Source organism: Prionailurus viverrinus, chromosome E3 (genome assembly GCF_022837055.1).
Source record: "Prionailurus viverrinus isolate Anna chromosome E3, UM_Priviv_1.0, whole genome shotgun sequence".
Lineage (NCBI taxonomy): Eukaryota > Metazoa > Chordata > Mammalia > Carnivora > Felidae > Prionailurus > Prionailurus viverrinus.
This window is the reverse complement of record NC_062576.1, coordinates 6,763,068-6,781,995: the sequence shown is the minus strand read 5'-3', so window position 1 is coordinate 6,781,995 and position 18,928 is coordinate 6,763,068. Positions and strand designations below refer to the sequence as shown.

The window sequence follows — 18,928 nt, the reverse complement described above, 5'->3', positions numbered from 1 at the left end:
TGGCGGACCTTAAGTTGGAGTGGCCAGGGTGCCGTCTGCTGCCCTCAGCAGGCTGACAGCAGCTCTGCGCCTCCCCGCCCTGCCCTCCAGGTGCCCCTGCTGGTAACAGTCTCAGGATTTGAGTGCTGGAAGGAAGTGTCCCAGCACCCACGTGACTGCCAGGCATCACCTCATCCCGTCTTTACCACCCCGGGTGGTGGAGATGGCAGCAGGGAAACAGACTTCGTGGTCACGTGAGCTGCCTGCAGAATTGGCCACTGTGCCTGTCCCTTCTCCTGCACCCCTTCATGAGGGGCGCTCTGCCTTGTGAACAGCAGTGTCCTTTGTGTACGATCCTGAGAGGTCAGTAACTTGTGCCAAGCAGGGGTTTGGCCTGAGGTCAGAAAGAGGGATTTAATGGGCAGAGATGGAATCAGGCCCCTGACTTCCAGGGGCTCCTACCATGCCCCCCTGGGCTTGACCGTGCTAGAGGTCAACAGACCCAGGAGCCCCCAGCAGGGACACCACGGCCGCCAGTGTCTACAGCTCACCCTGGCCTGCAGAAAATCCCTCTGCCCCTGGGACCTGTGAGAACACCTCCCCCTCCCCTGGAGGTCCTGCCGTAGCTCAGGTTCGGTCTGTCCCACGCAAATGAGGTTTTCTGACAAGATGGAGGAAGGTACAAGAAGGTGGTGGCTGTTTGGCAAGGTGCACAGATAGTGCACGGTCGTTGCCTCCAGGGGCCACCAGCCAGCAGAACTGGAGCCACGTGGGGTGGTAAGGAAGTATCTTCTAACGTGCTGGAAGCTGATTTGCAGGAGTGGCCGGCATGAAGAGGCCGTGCTTGGCCAGCAAGGCTCCCGGTGTGCCCAGGACTGTTGTCTTGTTGGACCTGGTGTGAGACCGGAGGCGAGGACTTCCCTGGTGGCTGCAGGCCCATGAAAGGTTGTATAGATCTCAGCTGCACGCCTGGGTGACATGCTGGCAAGAGTTCTGGCTTGAGGCATTTCCTTCCTGGTTCAGCTAGAGATCCGGACACACATCGAGTACATTTCAGCAGACGCCCCTCAAGGCTTGGAAGTCAAGCCTGAGCTTGGATCCTGGCTCTGCTGCCTCCTGCCCGTGAGACTTTGAAGAGGTAACTTCTTTCTCTGGCATTCAGTATGCTCTTAAAATGGGAATAACAAAGCCTTCCTCCCAAGGTGGGGACACAGTGACTCTTGGGTGTTAGGATTCTCCCAGTTGTGTCCTCCACCACTCACCCAGGTCACCCCAGCTGCTCCCTGTCCCTCCTCCCCTGCATCCTCTTGGTCCCCAGGGCCTGTGCTGTTCCCACATCATCTCACACCTACACAACAGCAGCAACCTCAGATCTCTGCCCAGTTCTAGTGGCCTGATTCCCCAGGATGCGAGGGGCCTCCAGAAGCTGGTCTCTGGGGACCTTCCCAGCCTTACCCACCCATCTCTTCCCTGTCCTGCGCCCTATCAGTCCTCTGACTCCTAGAAGGGTCAAACCCTTGCCCCCAGCCCTTGCATGTTATTACTTGCCTGGAAACTTCCCTCAGCCCCAACCCCTCCTTTTCTTTCTCTGTCACCTTCTCCCCCTACCAAAAACACTGGGTTGTTATCATCTACCTCCCCCACCAGACTATGAGCTTCTTGTCTCCTTCACTGTCCTCAGCATCCAGTAGGACATGGCACAGAGCACAGAAGGCCCAGCAAGCCCGGCCAGTGGTCCTGGTGTCCACTGGTGATGTGCACATCACAGAACAGGGTCCAGATCCCCTCCTTCCCTGATGGGACTTCCCACCTGCCACAGGAGCCTTGACCACCCTTTGAGGAGCCATCCTACCCTACAGTGTCATAATGCCTTTTCTTTCTTGGTAGAAGCAAATGACTGAGCTTATCAGGGTTTTTGGGGGGTTTTTTTTTTAGTGTTTATTTTGTGAGAAAGAGCACTTGAGCAAGGGGTGGGGCAGAGAGAGGGGGAAAGAAAGAATCGCTAGCACGCTGTGTGTTGTCAGAAATGAAGAGTCTGACGCTTAACTGACCGAGCCACCCAGGCACCCGAGCCTGTCAGCTTTAAGCCAAGACTTGTCTGTAATGAGGGCAGACGGTTGACACTGTGAAGCCTCTGCTTGAGGCCTCGGTGGCTGAACAAGAGCCTGTTTGCCGTTCATCTTTCTCTAAGAGTAAGGGGGAACCTGTTCCTCGGGGTCTCGGAACAACACTGATACCCTGGGGCCATGTTTCCAGCCCCAAGCTGAGCTGTAGAAAAAGGTATGTGAATATCTCCCTGGCCTTCCGGGGCCTGACAACAGTTGAGTCAGGACCAGAAGCTCACTTTGCAGAGGGCTGGTACTGGCTGGCTGGACCTTGGCACTGCATTTCATAGAGAATAAGAGGAGTTGTGTGGCCCGTCTCATTGTGATTTAAAAAAGGATCTGTGGGCCTCTTGCGACTGAGGAGGCTCTCCTGAGGGACGGGCCTAGGACAGTTTGAGAGAAGGCATCTTGAGGTACCATTTTTATGCAAATGTAAGGGGGAGTTCACAGTTCTGATCTGTTGATGTAAATCATGTTACCCAACTAGACTAAGAAAAAAATGTGAATAGGACACTAAGAAGCACACGTTGAATAGGCGCTCTGAGTGAAACAGGAATGGGGGAAAAACTGTCTCAGGAAATGATGTGCATATATCAAAAATCAACTGCCAGCATCGAGTAGAGAAATACTTTCCCATTAAAGCCCAGAACCAGCTAAAATGTGCAACCGCTGGTCTGGGAATCAGGCTACTGAATGACGGGACGGACACCTGCTTCTGGCAGCCCCCTGGCTGGACTGCAGGGAAAGGAACCATTTAGGGGAAGGCCCTTGGGTTTAAAGATCAATTTTGCTGACAAGGAAAAATAAGCTACCTGAGCCCTTGTGAAAATGAACTTCTCCCAGACACAGAGACCAGGTCTGTGATTGCTTTTTTATTCCATGTTTTTGAAGCAGTTCATGACCAGCACCGTGCTTTGGGAACATTTGTTTTTCACAATAAAGCATTTCTTTAAGAAAAAGGCACATGTTCCTTCAATAGGTAAGAAAAGCTTCCCGCCCCACCCCTCCCCTCCCCTCTGGATGGAGCAGTCCCCATGGGGACCCAAACTGGTACCCTAGAAACGTTCAGCAAAGCAACCCTTAGCCTCCCTGACCCCCTCCCCCCAGCAGTTGAGATGAGGGCAACATATTTCTCACAGGTCATTTGATCTTGAGGTCCTTCAAGGCTGATTCCAAACTCTGGAAGGAGACAAGCAGGACAGGCTAGTTCTCAGTGGTCCTGCCACACGCCACCTGCAGGGACCTTACCCTCCCCTGTCCCAGCCCTAAAGGGAGGTGCCGGAGAGGGTGTCCCTCATCACCCTTCGTCCCAAAGGAGTGCCCTTCTGTAAGAATGAAGGGGGCTCTCCAGTGGGGAGGGGGAGGAAGGGGCACGGTGGGACAGGCCTCACCTTCACGTCCCAGATGCTCATGCCGCCATCCATGCCCGTGGTGCAGAACTGGGAGCACTTGGCCTTTCCTCCGGTGAGCACCGAGATCTGGCTGTAAAGAAGACGAGGGCTTGATGGGTCCCAGCCTGTGGCCACACTGGACTCCAGCCTGCCTGCCCTCCAGGAGCTCCCACCCTTCTGGGGCAGCGGCTTGCAGAGAGCCCCGGGGGTGGGCTGTGAGGGGTCACAGAGAACGGGGTTCGTGAGTCTGCTTTGAGGAGGAGCAGGCGTGTTCATAGAGCCGAGGGAAGCCTAGGCGAGCGGAACGGGACATGCAAAGGCCTGGGCAGGGCCTGCGTCACACGTGTGTGGGGAGTGTGCAGCGTGGCAGGACTGTAACTGGACGGGGAGAAACCAAAACGCAGGGCTGGGAAGATATGCAGGGCTAGTTCTGACAAACCCTGAAAGGGGACATGAGTTTAGTCTGAAAAGGACACCGGACCTGGTGGCTACTGGAGGGTTTAAGCGGCCACACTTCTCTCTGGTTTGCTGTGGAGTGGACACCTGTGGCTGGCAGGATTTGGGAGCCGCGGACCGTCTCTCGCTCCCCTCATTCCTCAAGGAGGCACAGCCTCGGGGCTGGTCACACTCTGGCCATCCCAGAGCTTCTACAACGGTCCCCACACAGCCACGTTCTAAAAGCGAGGGGCACGCTGACTGCTGTGTCCCCACCTGATGCTAGTTTTGTGCAACCGACAGGTCGCCCTGCTCCCTAAATCAGGGCCCTCACCTTGACCCTGCTGGGAGGAGAGTCCAGGTCGGCCCCACCCTCACCTCACACTGTTCTTGTGCAGCGAGTCCAGACCCGAGCCTGCGGCCGCACCACCCTCTGAGCTCGCCTTCTTGTCCAGGTTCTGGAAGCGCTCCCGGGCCGTCAAGCCACGCTGCGAGCTTTGCTTGGGCACATCCAGCCGCCCACCAAAGCTTAGCGTCCCCGTGGCGCTGTCGTAGGTAAACAGCACCGGGAAACAGTCGTGGCCCTGCAACAGTCGTGAGGGTGCCATTGGAGCGCTGGCTGAGGGCTGGCACGGCACCCCCAATCTGAGCACGGGGATCCAAGGCCGGAGGCAAGACACGACACCGACAGGGGCTGGGCAGCGGGGGCCTCTGGTGGAGCCAGCGGGAAGCCAGTGCCAGCTCAGACACACAGCCGGCTGGACGGACCCCAGGTATAGAACAGGGATGGACGGTGGGGGCAAGCATCTAGGGGTGGCCCCTCCCCCAACAAGGCCAGTGGACAGTTGAGAAAGCTTGTCTGGGACGCCCCTGGAAACCTAGGGACTTTCTGCCCGAGCAGTCACACCCACTCTGGGAGACACCCCACAGCTGGGCGCTTCTGTTAGGCAAAGCAGGCCCAATCCCCCTTCCCCCCCCCCCCGGGACCAGAGTATATTTGCTGAGGGCTGAAAGGGGACTTGACGGATAGGTGGACAGAAGGAAGGAGGGAGGGCAGTGCGCTTCTGGATGTGTGGCTGGACCATGTGGCCGCCACTGAGTTAGGTGTGACCCTGTAATTTCCACTGGCCCGTGAGATGTAAGCTGAAACCTCAGGGTCCAGGGCGTGATTCTCCACTTCCTTATTCTTCCTCCAAGGTGGGGGGGGGGGGGAGTGTTTTGGAGACAAAGCGTCCACCTGCACAGAGCAGGGCCCCTCACAACACCCACACTGTGTTACGTCATAGCAACTGGGGTGCTGTTACTGCGGTGTAACCGACCCATTCTGACCACAGATTGACGGCTGGCTGGAGCTGGGTGGGAGTGAGGAAGGAGGGAAAGAAGGTCGGGGGTGGGGGGTGGGCAGTGGAGGGCTGCCTGGCCATCTCTGGGAGACCTTTTCTAAGTAGCACCGCTCCCCTCCCTGCCTCACCGCTGCCACCAGACTGTTCTCGGTGATGAAGGTCAGGGCCAGCAGCGGCAGTGTTTCAGAGGCCAGAGTTGCCACGCTGAGAGAGAGAGAGAGAGAGGTCAGCCACTCCGTCCCCGCCTGCTCTGTGCCTCCATTGCCCCCCACTCCCCTGGCCTGTACTCACGCCATTTTCTTGTCGGCATCGGCCAGGCACACAGTGCTGTCGTGGCTGACCCAGGCCACGCGGCTGCCACTGGCTGAAAAGCAGACGCCATGCACCCAGCCACAGCTACTGCTGGACTCAAACATGAGCTCCCCAAATGGCATCTTGGAGCCCCACGGGGTGGGTGCTGGACGCTCTTCTACCTCCTTGATGTAGGCTGAGAAGATCCTGCCAGGAGAGACCAAAAGAAAAAAAACTCAGGAGACCGGGGGTCCGGGAGGGACTGTCCCAAAGTGGCCTGCTGAGGTCAGTGCCCAGCTAGAGGCTGGTGGATACCACAGCCAGCTTTTCATGCCCCGCATCTTCACGCTTGGATGAGTCTGGCCTCAGTGCCCTCCTGTGCAAGGGAGTGAATCCCGGCTTTGCATCCTGTAACTCCCAGGGCCCTCGGGCCCTCATCTAAGGACTGACCACGCACGGCTGACACGGTCCCCAGGGGGTGTCCTGGTCCCCATCATGCTGGCCCCTACACTTCACAGCCAGCCTCGTGGATGCCCCTCCTCCCTGCCCTGCTTTCCCAGGGCCAACACGGGGGTCTGCCCGACAGGTCAAGGTGCCAGCAAACCAGCTCCCCACCCACCAACGGAGCCTCATCAGGACGTTCTGTGTGTGTCGGGGGCCTCCAAAAGGGCCTCCGGTGCCTGCTGCAGCCTTGTTTCCCAGGCGCCCAGGCCATCTGCCTGAAGCTGGGAGCCAGAGGCCTCGGGAGACTTGGGGGCGCTGGGCCCAGAAGTGAAAAACCGCCAGGAGCAACCAGAGGCTCCATTCCAGGCCCGAGATAATGGGGCACGGGTTTGTCTAAGCTGCTCGTTGTCCTCCAGATGGAAGACAAGGAAACCGAGGGAGGGGGACTCTAACGAAGCAGAAGAGGAGGGCCCAGGAAAGACTCCTTGCTGACGCAGAGAGGCAGCAAGGGACGCATCCTGCCAAGACTCTACAAGGGCTGGAGACGGGGCCCATCGACGACCCTTCTCGAGAAGCAAAACCTCTCAGATGCAGGGCTGAGGCCCTGGGTGAGCCGGCCTGCCAGCAGAGCTGGTCTGGGTCACGGGGTGCAGGGCTCCCTCCACCCTCCACTCCTAGTTCCCGTGCTGACATCCAGACCCTGCCCACTCACCGGCACTTGAAGTCACAGGAGCCTGCGGCCAGGAGCACGTTGTTGGGGTGCCAGTCCAGGCTGAGGACCGTGGAGCGGATGGGCTTCTTGATGTGCTTGCACACCCACCTGGACAGATGGATGGAAGGGGGTCGGGACAGGCGAGCTCAGCACGCATGGCTTCTGTGCCCCAGGGACTCCACGTTCCCATGGGGCTCCACAGACCCTCTACCCCCAACCCCCGACAAGGTCCCAGGAGGGAGGGGCCTCGGTGCTGCCAGCCCACCAGCCTGCCAGGGCCCAGATCAGGCCAGTGATGTGCCAAGTGGACTCCAGGGTGGGCCCTCTATCCCGGGTTTCCTCTATCCCGGGTTTCCTCTATCCCGGGTTTAAACCCCATGACAACTCAGGGGACCTGCATGGCTCAGTCGCTTAAGCGTCCAACTTCAGCTCAGGTCACGATCTCAAGGCCCATGGGTTCGAGCTCTACAACGGGCTGCACGCTAACAGCTCAGAGCCTGAAGCCCGCTTCGGATTCTGTGTCTCCCTCTCTCTGCCCCTCCCCGACTTGTGCTGTGCCCCTCTCTCTCTCAAAAATAAACGTTAAAAATAATAATAAACTGCATGACAACCCGGGGGGCAGGCTCAGTGAGGAGTCACAGCAGCCAGCTGGCCAGGGTGCAATGTGATCTCAGGTGTCCCAGACTCCAGCTTCTCCTCTGCCCTCAGGGACCTAGGGGAAGATACTACAACGCGGCCCTGGAACATGACAGGCTGGACATCCTGGGCGAGTGACCGCCTCAGGGCCTTCCTTTGCTCATCTGTAAAGTGGGGACAACAGATGTCCAGTCCCGGGGGCTGTCGGGGAGTCCGTGCCAGCATGCATGCAGGGCTTTCCGCAAGGCCCACCGAGCAGTCGTGGTGTGGTCTGTGCCCTCATCAACGGGACGGCTGTGGAAGTGCCCCTCGCCTACGAGGCTCTACTTTGCCAGGGTCACATGAACAGTGACCTGGCATGCCATCCAGTGCTTCCTGGGACACCAGCCCTACCGCCTTTTAGTCTACAGCCCCCAGGGTTCCTCCCAACCCACTCCCAACCCTCCCAGGCACCCACCAGTCATTTTCCTGCTCAAAATAACAGATGGAGATGACACGGGAACCACTCCCCACAGCGAACTTGTTCTCATTGGGGGCCCAGCGCACACAGCGAGCAGCCCGGTTGATCCGCAGGATGACCAGCGTGGGCTTCCACGTGCGGCCCTTCAGCGTCCACACGTAGGCATTGCGGTCTGTGCCGCAGGTCACAATCCGGTTACTTTCGGGGGCCCAGTCGATGCCTGTGGGGCGGGGAGGAAATGCGGCTGAAGTCATCCAGCAGAGGTGGCTCTACAGCGCTGGTGGAGGAGGGGATTAAGGGACACAATCTGGAGGAAAGCTGCTCCAAGGGATACTACTAGAACTTCTTGAGAGTGTTACAGCTCTCCAAAATATCTCCAAACATGCCGGAAAGCCAAGAGACAGAAGAGAAACGGGTCCTTGGTGACTCTGAGCTGAGCTGCTGGATCAAACCTTTCCTGAAGCTCAGAAACCTCTCTGAGTTTTTCAGTAATAAGGGGCAACATGATCCCTTTTAACTTAAGCCAGTTTGAATCAGAGTTGTGTTGCTTGCAACCCAAACTAGCCTACCTAACACATTGATTGGGAGGATGGCCCTGGCTGGCCCTGCCCCATCCCCCTGCTTCCTTCCAGGAGAGTGATCCCAGTCGGTCTGACGCACCTGTCACCTGTCCATTGTGCTCCTTGAGCTCGTGCACCTTGACCCACTTGGCCCCGCTCTTCTCATAGATGTGTACCTCGTGGTTGTTGGGGCAGATGGCAATCTCTGCGGGAGGGGAGGGGAGGGGAGGGGAGTGAGGAGGCATGCGTGCCCAAGTCCCCCCCACCCATTCCCTCATGACTCCCTTCTACCAGGAACACCCTTCGCAGGCCATCTGGGCAACACCTCGCTCTTCACTGCCTTGGCAGGGGGTTCCCTGAAACACCTTGTGACCCCTCCCTGGGGACTAGCCATCCTTCACCTGTACCCGCTACCCCCAGGCACCCCCACAGCGGTCTCATGACCTCTGGGAGTTCTCCCTTCCCCCTGCTACTGCCCTCTGCTCCCCAGCTCCAGCCCTGGGCTCCTTGCTGCTCCTGACGATGCCAGGCTCTCCTGCCTCAGGGCCTCGGCATGGCTGGCTCCCCCGCCTCCTCTGTGTCTCTGTGCACATGTCCCTTCCTCCCGGCCACCTTTTCTAAACCAGCGCCTCTGCCTCCCATGCTTTCCCCTCCTGCATGTTTTTCTTCACTGCTCATGTCACTACCTGCCACTGCGGGCTGTCTTCACCTCTCACCCCCAGCCTGGGAGCCTGAGCGGCACCTGCAGCAGGTGCGGGGCTGTGCTGTCACCTCCACCCCGCGGTGCCCACTCGCCTGCTGCCCCCCCCACTCCCGAGCTCATTCATCCCCTCTTACACACTCAGGACCAGAGATGAGGAGGGGAACAGCCAGCCCCCAGAGCCCACAGGCTAGGGGGCTCCGCCCCTCCTCTGCCAGCCCACAGACAGCGGGTACTCACGGGTGCGGTCCTTGTTCCAGGCGTGACAGCTGATGGGCTCCACGAGGAAGCTGTGGTAAGCCATGACCACTCAGCTCCTGTGCCCGAGAGGAAGGGACCCCAAGTCAGCCCTGCGTCTGATCCCAGACCGGGCTCCCAGCCGACCCCGTGGGCAGGGAGCAGGGGCTGGCCTTCCAATGCCACTTCCTTCCCGTGGGTGGGGTGTGTTGACCTGTGCCTTGTCGGTGCTCACCACCTGCACCTGGGTTTCCTCACAGGTAGAGCGCCCCCCCCCCCCCCCCCCGGAAGGATGGGGTGGGGACGCAAGGCAGGTGGTGCCCAGCACACAGCAGGCCTTCCACACCTAGAGCTTGGCTTTCAGGAGATGGGGGGGGGGGGGGGGGAGGTGGAGGCAGGTCTGCCCTTTCTCACCCAGAAATCCTTTCAAGGGGAGGAGGGGTGGGGCGGGACGGCCCAGAGTGGGTGGCTGGGCTGTGGGGATGAAGGCAGGTACAGAGGGCAGCTGGGTACACCCCCAGAACTGGGCCCAGCACTGACGGCACGTCCCACCTTGATAGCCCCCCCCCCCCGCCCCCCGGCTCAGGCCCTACCGCTGAGCTTCAGAGGAGCCCGCTGAGCCTGCGGCCGGGTGGGGTTACACACAGGCAGTCCTTTCGCCCCCACCCCTTCCCGCAGAGCTCTGCCCACCCCTGTTCCATTTGGCAAAGCCCTGCTCACCCTCTCTGAACCTCAATGTCCACATCTGCAAAATGGGAACAGGAATCCTGCCCCCGGAGGTGTTAAGAGGGTAAAATAAGATGATATGCCATAGCAGGTGTTCATGAAATGGCAGCTCCCGCGTGGTAACACCCAGCCATGGTCCACCCACTAGGGGTCTGTCTCCCCTGCTAGACCCGCGGCTGATCCTGGGGCGCACCGGGCCTCAGGCCTTTGCACTGGCAGTTCCCTCCGCCTCCTAAGCTCCATCCCTGGGGGCCTGCGTGGGGAGCCCTCATCGCTGCCCTGTTTAAGTCTGCATCCCAACACCACCTTCTGGCGAGGCCCTCTCTGACTGCTGATTTGAAACCGTGACCACCTTCCCCTACCTCAGCACTCCTTCTTCCAGACTGAACTTTCTCCACAAAGAATCCTCGTGAAACATTCGTTACACTGGACTCACTCCCTTCACCCGTTCTCTGTCCCAGCTGGGACGGAACGAGCTTGATGGGGACAGACATTTTCCACTTGTCTTGTTCACAATTCTTTCCTTGTTTTGCTTGGCACGTAATAGTGCTCGGTAAGTATGTGAGGAACATGATTGTTTAGTCTCACTAGTGTCCAGAAGAGTAAGTTCTTTATTTAAAAAATAAAAAGGGGCACCTGGATGCCTCAGTCAGTTAAGCATCTGACTTCGGCTCAGGTCATGATCTCACGGTTTATGAGTTCGAGCCCTGTGTTGGGCTCTGTGCTGGCAGTTTGGAGCCTGGAGCCTGCTTCAGATTCCGTGTCTCCCTCTCTCTCTGCCCCTCACCTACTCGTGCTCTGAGTCCGTCTCTCAAAAATAAATAAACATTAAAAAAATTTTTTTAATTAAAAAATGGGTGCCTGGCCGGCTCAATTGATTAAGCGTCCAGCTCTTGGATTTCAGCTCAGGTCACGATCTCATGGCTCGTGGGTTCAAGCCCCACATCAGGCTCTGCACTGACAGCATGGAGCCTGCTTGGGATTCTCTCTCTGCCCCTCCCCTGCTTGCACGTGCTCTCTCTCAAAATAAATAAACAGTAAAAAAAAATTTTTTTTAAACACTACCACCCAACATTTCCTGAATGCTCCTTACTTGCCAGCTCTAAACAGTCCGGTATTTTTTTTTTTTTAATACCAGTATAATTAACACACAATGTTAGTTTCAGGCATATAATATAGTGACTCAACCATTCTGTGTATCACTCGGCACTCAGCAAGGTGAGTTTTACGGTTGGTCCCCTTCACCTATTTCATACCCCTCCCGGACCCCAGGCGCTCTCGACTTTTGTGCTTAGATGCCACAGCCCCAGATGACAGATGTAGAGGCCGAGGTCCAACAACCGGAAGCTACCTGCCCAGTCACACAGGTGTCTGGTGTCACCAGGAACTTGGCTACCTCCCCCACCAGACCGGCAGCTCTTGTGTCCCAGGGACTGGGCTGAAGAAAGGCTTCTCCCCAGCTCTGGGGCTGAGCCCTGAAAACCCAGGAAACTAGCGGGCGCCTAGCCGGCCCCTCACAAGATGGGCCACCTGTTCGGGCGGAGCTTACCCAGGTGGAAGGCCAGGAGGCCCTGCTGGAAGGCACAGCACTGAGCTCGGGCTCAGGCACAGGAGAAGGACGAGCTGCATGTAGCCCACCGTCCAGCTGAGAAATCCGGGGCTCAGTGACCAGCTGGCCCGAGGTGGCCCCACGCATCCTGCCAGGCCCGGCTTCCTGACCCCCCAGCAACTCTTGCCCAGCCCAGATGCAACACCTGTTTTCATTTATTGCAGGAAGCTCTGGAAGGTTCTGGGGCAGCCCAGATCACACAGACACAGGCATGTACAGGACAGGGACATGCCTGGAGCGGGGAACCAGGCTGGTCCTCAGCACTGCGGAGAGAGCGGACACACCTGCAGCCACTCCAGTCACACACGCTCATGTGTGCTCAGCCCTGCGCGCGCGCGCGCGCACGCACACACACACACACACACACACACACACGCACACTGCTCCCACCATGGCTACTTCCCCAGCCTCTCCTTATAAAGCCTCTTTGTGGAAGGCAAAGGCCCCGGAAATGGCTCTTTGGGGGGGCCCCCAGCTCGGGTCAGCAGGCCTGATGGGGATTTCCCCTGGCACTTCCGGAGCCTCGGGGCTGGGTCAGCTCTGGCATCCAGCTTGGCTGGGGCACTTCATCGCTGTCCACACCACAGATGACAAGACTAAGAAGTGGGAGCTCCAGGCCTACTGGAACACTATACTGTGCTCATCTGCCCACCCCCATTTCCCACGGTCACCAGTGGGGCCGAGATCAGGCAGAGGCCCACTTTCACACCCCAGCTGGGCTCTCGTGGCCTCAGAACTCCAGCTGAGGCCAACCACCCCTACCCCTTCAGCCCCCGGTGGCCCAGGAGGAAGCCCTGTGGCTACAGCCCTGGGGGGGTGGGGGTGGTCTCTGGGTCCTAGACTTGAGCCTGGACCTCATTAGCAGAACACAACTTCCCAGCTCCAGCTGTCCCCGACTGTGTGGCCGGGGGTCTCCGCTCCTTGCAGGGTCTTGCTAAGAGTGGCTAGACACATGGGTCAGGCTGTAGAAAGCCCATCCTAGCGAGGTGCTCCAGAGTCCCAGGCTGCGAAGATGGAGAGGCTGGGTGTGCTGAGACAGCAGCTTCCATAACTAGTGAATAACGCAGCCAAGAGGACCTGGGGAAGCCCTGACCGTTGTTTCCTGAGACCCAAAGGTTCTCAAGTGGGAGAGGAAGGGGCTGATAAAGATGGCTACAGGCACAGTGGGACAGGCAGGGGCAGGAGGTTCAGACCACATCTATCAGCCAATCACACTTTAGCATGAATTCATTCAGAAATACTCATAGTACACTGAATCAACACCTTAAAGGGGGTAGAGGGTAGGGAAGGGGATGGGAGAGAAGGTGCATTTTCTTCTTTTCATCACTTTTTCGTAACTTCTGCAAAGCAACTAAAGCCAGCAGGGCCTCAGCAATGACTCCCAACCCCCACGTTTCAAATGAGGAAGTGGTCATCCAGAGGGGGGAGTAGGTATCTGGCCACTGTGGCCTTGGGGGCTGTATCCTCCTAGAGGAGAATCACTGGATTGTTCCCTGTGGTCAGAAGCAGTGAAGCAGCCTTCACACCAGGCCACCCTGCCGCGGGGAGCTTGGGCTGCATTACTCCCAGGAAAACCTCCACAGGGGTTGGGGGAGGGGGGCACCCACTCCCAGCCAGCCACCCTGAGGAAAATGCAACTAGGGCTACTTGGCCCAAGTGGGCGGACAAGGTGGTGCTTCAGCAGTGGCTCCTGGTAGAGACCAAGGCAGGCTGGGGCCATGGTCTCCGGAACACCCACCCACTTGTCACGGCAGCCCTGCGAGCCAGCACCATGGGCCCATTTAACTGTTGGGGACAGAGAGAGGAAGGAGCCCAGAGGTCCGTGTGCAGGACTCTGGCTCTGATTAACCCAGAAACAGAGGCTGGGGGAGTGTGGGCCAGACCCTGAGTCTCCCCCGGCTGGCTCCCCTCTGCCAGCCTGAAACCAGGATCTCAGTGTTCCCAAAAGCACTTCCCCTGCGTCCTTCCAGCACACCGTGAATGCGCAGTATGAATGGACTGGAGATCCCCCAGGGCTAGGGGTGGGAGAGCACAGGGAAGAGGGGTGAGGACTGGGAGCGGGGAGTTGGGTCTCCAAAGTAGGGTATGGGTCTCCCTGCACGGGGTTCCAGAGACGCACTGGGGTAGGGACGTAAGCTCCATAGGGGCAGGGTATGTGTTTGTTCACCGATGTATCCAGCATCAGTTAGAGTGCCTGGCACATAGTAGGTGCTCAATAAATATCTCTTGAATGTGACTGAATGAATCCCATCCTCTTCTTCAGGAGATAGGTTATAAGGAATGAATATGCTTCATTATTTCAGTGGCATGTGTATGCAATTTATAAGTATTTACCGGGGAGTACGTGCTCAGGTTTTTTTTTTTTTCCTGATTAGGGCCGACAATCAAGAAAGCTTGGAAACCTGAAATCAAGAAGGTCCTCTCTGAGGATGTGGGAAGAACTCAGCTCCTCTCCAAAGCAAAGCAAGGCAGGTAAAGCCTTGGGCCAGGCTGCCTTCCTTACTCTCTCCATGGATACCCTCAGTTTATACTTCCTTCACCTCTGTATCAGAAAAGCCTGGGGCTGAACAAGGCGTTGGCAGTAGGTTTCTTACTGCTTCAGCTTCTCTGAATCCAGAGAATGGTTCGGCCGCATTCGAGGCTAAACCAGGCAGGAGCTGTCTGGAGCAGGATCTTGGCCCTACGGGCACTCAGGGAAGTCCCCACCCAGCTCAGACGCTCCAGGGAGCCGCGAGCAGGCCATTTTGCACACGTGCTAAGCAGTTACTCAGCTTCCTGTTGTGTATGGAACAGCCCTTGCCACCCCAAACAGACCAGCCTGTCTCTCCTCCCCAACTCTGCTCCTGAAGTCTTACAAACCAGGCAAAAATCAAGAAGCATAAATGAAAACAATCATAGAAAGGCACCATAAATCTTGATGAAACAACCCAAACAGAAACAAAATCCAAAAACACATAAAACTCAATGTGGGCAGGGTTGTGGAGAAATGCTCATTTGTTGCTAAGTTGTTCAACCTTTCTGAGGGGCAGCAACTGTAGGAACAAAGAACAGGAACAGGAACTGAAAAATAACACACTTCGCTGGCATAAATTCATTTTGGTGCTAAGCAAATAGCCACTGGTTTTTTTTTTTTTTTTTTTAAAGCAAACACGCCCATAATAACCCCCTTTAGAATGGTGGAAGGGGTGGAAAAACCCAAAGACTACAAATATGGAACGACTTGTGACACTAACATGTTAGGATACCATTTAACTATTTGAAAAGACCTATGTGGATTACGCACAAAGACACACGTAAACTAACTTTCCTGGCATCTTTAAGTGCCCAGTATTTACCCAAGACTTTGACGTACATTCTCTTTTACTTCCTAAAACAAGCCTGAGAAGTTATTTTGATGTTTGTTTTTTTAAACCTTCATTTTGTACAGGAGGAAACAGACTCAGACAAAAGCCACGATTTGCTCGAAGCCACACAGCTCCTCAGCGTCAGTTTGGGATTCTGACCCCAAATCTAGGAGGTTGGCATCATCTGGACACTGATAAGTGTGGGCAGGCCTTATCCTGGCAGTGGCAACAATAAATAAGAGAATCCTCACCCTGCGTGTGCCTGGCACGTTGCCAAGTGCCTTCCACACGTTATCCCATGCAAGCCTCACAACTTGAAAGCCCCCCCCCCCCCCCCCCATTTTACAGATGGGGAAGGTTGCGGCCCAGAGAAGTTAGGCGGCTTGCTGAGATCATGGGCCAGGGAAGGAATCTGGCACCCTCACCCAGGTCCCTGTGGCCTCACGGGGAATGCGCGCGCGTAACCACTGGGCGGCATTGCCTGCCCCGCGCGGGGAGTCTGGGGCCAGCCTGGAAGAACCCGGGGAGCGCCTCGGGCTCCGTCCCGTGCTCGGCGGGCTCCGGGGCTTCCTGCCAGTCTTCACAGTGTTACAGTCACCGCCCTGGACGGCCTGTCTGCCCTCCCCGCCGCCGGCGAAGGAGGGGCCGCTCGATCCCGCATTCGGGACCCCCTCCCGGTACGGATCGCGGACCCGGCCCCAGGGGCCGGGGGCGGGCTGGGGGCCGGGGAGGTGGCCCGGGGGAGTAGGGCGGGGAGGGAGGGAGGGACAAGGTGGGCGGGGGCGCCAGCTCATTTCCCGGCCGGAGCAACCCGGAAGGCTGGAGGATGGAGGGGAAGTGACTGGGCGTGGGGCCCTCGCGGCCCGAAATAACGGGGGACACCGACCTCGGGGCAGAGTCAGGGAGGGGCGGCCGGGGCAGGGGGAACGGGGGGCAGGGGGAACGGGGGGCCAGGGCCGCCCCGAGGGCGCCAGGGGCAGGGAGCCCTGCATTTCCCTCACCCGGAGGAGAACACCATCCGCTGGTCCCCTCACCTCCAGGCGACCCCACACACCTGGAGAGGCCCCCTCCCCGCGCCCCCACACCTGCGGTCGCCCCGTAACCCTCCCCACCCGCGTGCAACTCCCCGTCCCCTCTCCTCCGAGCGCCCTCTCCCCTCCCGACGGCCCCCAGCCCGCTCACCTCGGGGCGCCCCGGCCGCGGACTCTGGGCAGTCGACGCGCCGAACCGGCTCTGGGCCCCGCGCCGCGCCGCAGCCACTTCCTCGTGGGCGGGGGGCGGGGCCTCCCGGCCTCAGCCCCGCGGGGACGGGGGCGGCGACCAGGGTGGCGGCCGAGAGATCCCAGGCCCCGCCCACCCATCCGGGGTGGAGGCCGCACCGAGCCAGGGCGCCCTGAAATCGTCCGCGACCGCCCCTCACTACTTTATGCGTGGGGAAACTGAGGCTCGGAGAGAGGCGCACAGCCCGAGCGGCAGCTGGGCGGGAAGCCGGGAGCTGGGCGGGGAGCGCACGTCCCCACCGCCGCGAGAGCGTCCTCTCCATCCTTCCTCTGTGAGCCGATGCCCACAGGGCGCAAAAAGTGCAAGCCCGGAAGCGGGTGTAGTCGGAAGCGAGGCCCGCCCCGCGCTCTCGGCAAAATGCGCCCCCGGGCGGGGGTGCGGGTCGGCCTCTCGCAGCGACCGTGGCTGGCCCAGCTGGGTCCCTCAGCGGAGTTCTTGCCCTTGGAGTCCGCTGCAGCCCTCCTCTCGCCCCTAAGTTACCTGGTGGCCTCGCAGCCACCTGAATTTGGGTTTGGGGCCAAGGGGTCCTCAGGGGTTTTTCCATCCCCAGCCTCTGCCTCATCGGTGCAGATGTGGCCCGGTGGCTGCGCAGATGCGGGAGACCCCGGTGAAAACCTTGTTGCGCCCTCGCAGTCGGTCAGGCCCCTCCCTCGGGGCCCTCTCTCCCAGTGCCAGGCAGGCGGCGGGCGGCAGATGGGGTGCGGGGTCTTCCGGGTTCCCGGAGGTCTGGGGGCTTTAACGCCTGCCGTTCTTTCCGCCTAGAACGTTTTTCCCGCCCTGTCCCCACCTGGCCAACTCCGGTTTGTCCTGCAGGACGTGTCTCTTAGGCCACTGTGTCCACAGCCCGCTCCCCATCAGGGGTGTCCGCTCTCCACTGGACTCCCAGCTCCTGTACACCGAACTCTGCCCTCTGCCGGGCCGTTGGGAGGACTCCATGGATCCAAACACGGAGCACTTCCTGCCGTGAGCGCCTGGAGCTGAGCAAACTTAACTCCAGAGGTTTGTAGGACCCGCAGCCCCGGCTCTGAGGAGACACTGAGGGGCTGTTACCAGCCCTCCCGTCTGGCTGTGGCCAATCCCAGAGATGGCTTCTGTCTGCACAGATAAAAAGTTTCAGATGGTCTGTAGCGGCACCCCCTTCTTGTGGGGACAAGAGCAGCTTAAGAGCACTGAGGCAACATCTGTTCCATCCCTGGCTTCTAGATGCCCAGGGAACGACCCCAGGTGGGGCTGACCTCCATCTCCGTCACCCGCCTGAGTGCTCTAACCCGGTCGGGCTCCGGCTGTCCCCTGTCCTGAGCTCATGACCTAAGACTGGCAGGGGCAAAGCAAGGCCCGCAGCTTTGGAGTATGGAGGAGGGAAAGGAAGACCCTTCCGGGTGAGCCGCGTGAACCTGAACCTGAAAGTGGAGCAGCTGCAAGGGAAGATGATGACATAGGTAGAGCTCAGGTGGAGAAAATCCCAGAGAGATGGTCAGCCTCTGACTGGTCAGCTTGAGCCCAACCTGCTTCCAGAGGTTTCGGACAGGTGAGCCAAGGAATCGATTTTACTATTTAAGCTGGTTTCCATCGAGACTTTGTTACCGGTTGCTAAAAGCATCCTGACAAATGTGAACACCTGAGGACTCTCTCCTCCTGTGTAAACTGAGCTTGTCAACTTAGTGGGAGCAGAAACCGGGGCGCCTGGGTGGCACAGTCGTTTAAACGTCCAGCTCGGGGATTTGTTCAGGGTGTGATCTCACGGCTCAGGAGTTTGGGCTCTGCGCTGACAGTGAGGAGCCTGCTTGGGATTCTCTCCCTCTCTGCCCCTCCCGCGGGCGTTGGCTGTCTCAAAATTGCAGGAATTAATGATTGCAACAAGTTAACTTGTTGTTAACGCCAACAAGTGGCGTTAGAAAATGGAGTTTCCAGTAAATGGTGCTTCTTGCTGTGCCTCAGTCTCTGAATCTATGAAGAGGCTGACTCATGATAAGTGCTGCAACCCCCTCACAGGCCTGCAGCCACTGTGGGAAGACCCGACCACATCACACACTGGGAAGCCATGGGAGGGGTTATGTGAAACCGCTCCCTTCTGGGATCAAAGTTCTTCAAGCCTTAAGTGAGGTTCTCCTGAGCGAGGGGGACCTGGGGCGGAAGGCTTCACCCGGAGTTCTAGGAACACCTCACAGAGCTTGTTTCTTGCTGGAAACTGCTTGCCCCGTCCCCCGGGGCTGCACTCCCCCTTCTCAGGTTTCCAAGAAATGCAGCTTGGAGGAAGGCAGTCATCCCCAGGTCATCGAGGTTCTTTCCGGCTTTCTGTTCCAACTCTTTGCTGCCTCCTGGTCACAAGAGGGCAGCCAAGCTCCAGGTGTCTGGACTCCGGAAGTGGTGGGCTGGCTCAGGCAGCGGGGAGACCAGGGAGGAAGATCTGTCCCAGAAGCACCCAGTCTGAGCTCCTAATCTTAGCATGTGCCCACCCCCAATTGGGGACCACGGGTCTCTGTCCCTGAGATCAAAGGACTGCCACCCGATCCCCATGAGGAGGAACCGGAGAAACCCTTGTGTCTTCTTTCTCAGCCTAGGAGGACAGATGTCCACCACGCAGAGGCCCAGAACACGCTTAGCATTCCACGTGCCAGGACCCCGATGGGGGCAGCACCTGTTGAACACCCCCTGCCAAGTCACGTGGTTTTGTA

At 58.4% G+C, this 18,928-nt stretch overlaps 1 protein-coding gene across 2 annotated transcripts; it reads right to left on the bottom strand.

Moving 5' to 3' along the window:
- Positions 1–2,936: 2,936 nt before the first annotated feature.
- ARPC1B (actin related protein 2/3 complex subunit 1B) lies at positions 2,937–17,065 on the bottom strand. 2 transcript variants are annotated; one of them, XM_047838529.1, is made up of 10 exons: positions 17,041–17,065; positions 9,297–9,373; positions 8,457–8,561; positions 7,794–8,016; positions 6,701–6,808; positions 5,545–5,751; positions 5,382–5,457; positions 4,289–4,494; positions 3,476–3,566; positions 2,937–3,263 (listed from the first exon to the last, which is right to left on the bottom strand). In XM_047838529.1, the coding sequence occupies exons 2-10, from the start codon at positions 9,358–9,360 to the stop codon at positions 3,225–3,227; spliced, it is 1,119 nt and encodes a 372-aa protein (XP_047694485.1). In that variant the 5' UTR covers positions 9,361–9,373; positions 17,041–17,065; the 3' UTR covers positions 2,937–3,224. The 2 variants fall into 2 exon arrangements, with proteins under 2 accessions (XP_047694485.1, XP_047694484.1); XM_047838528.1 differs by lacking the exon at positions 17,041–17,065 and adding an exon at positions 16,155–16,304.
- Positions 17,066–18,928: the final 1,863 nt, after the last annotated feature.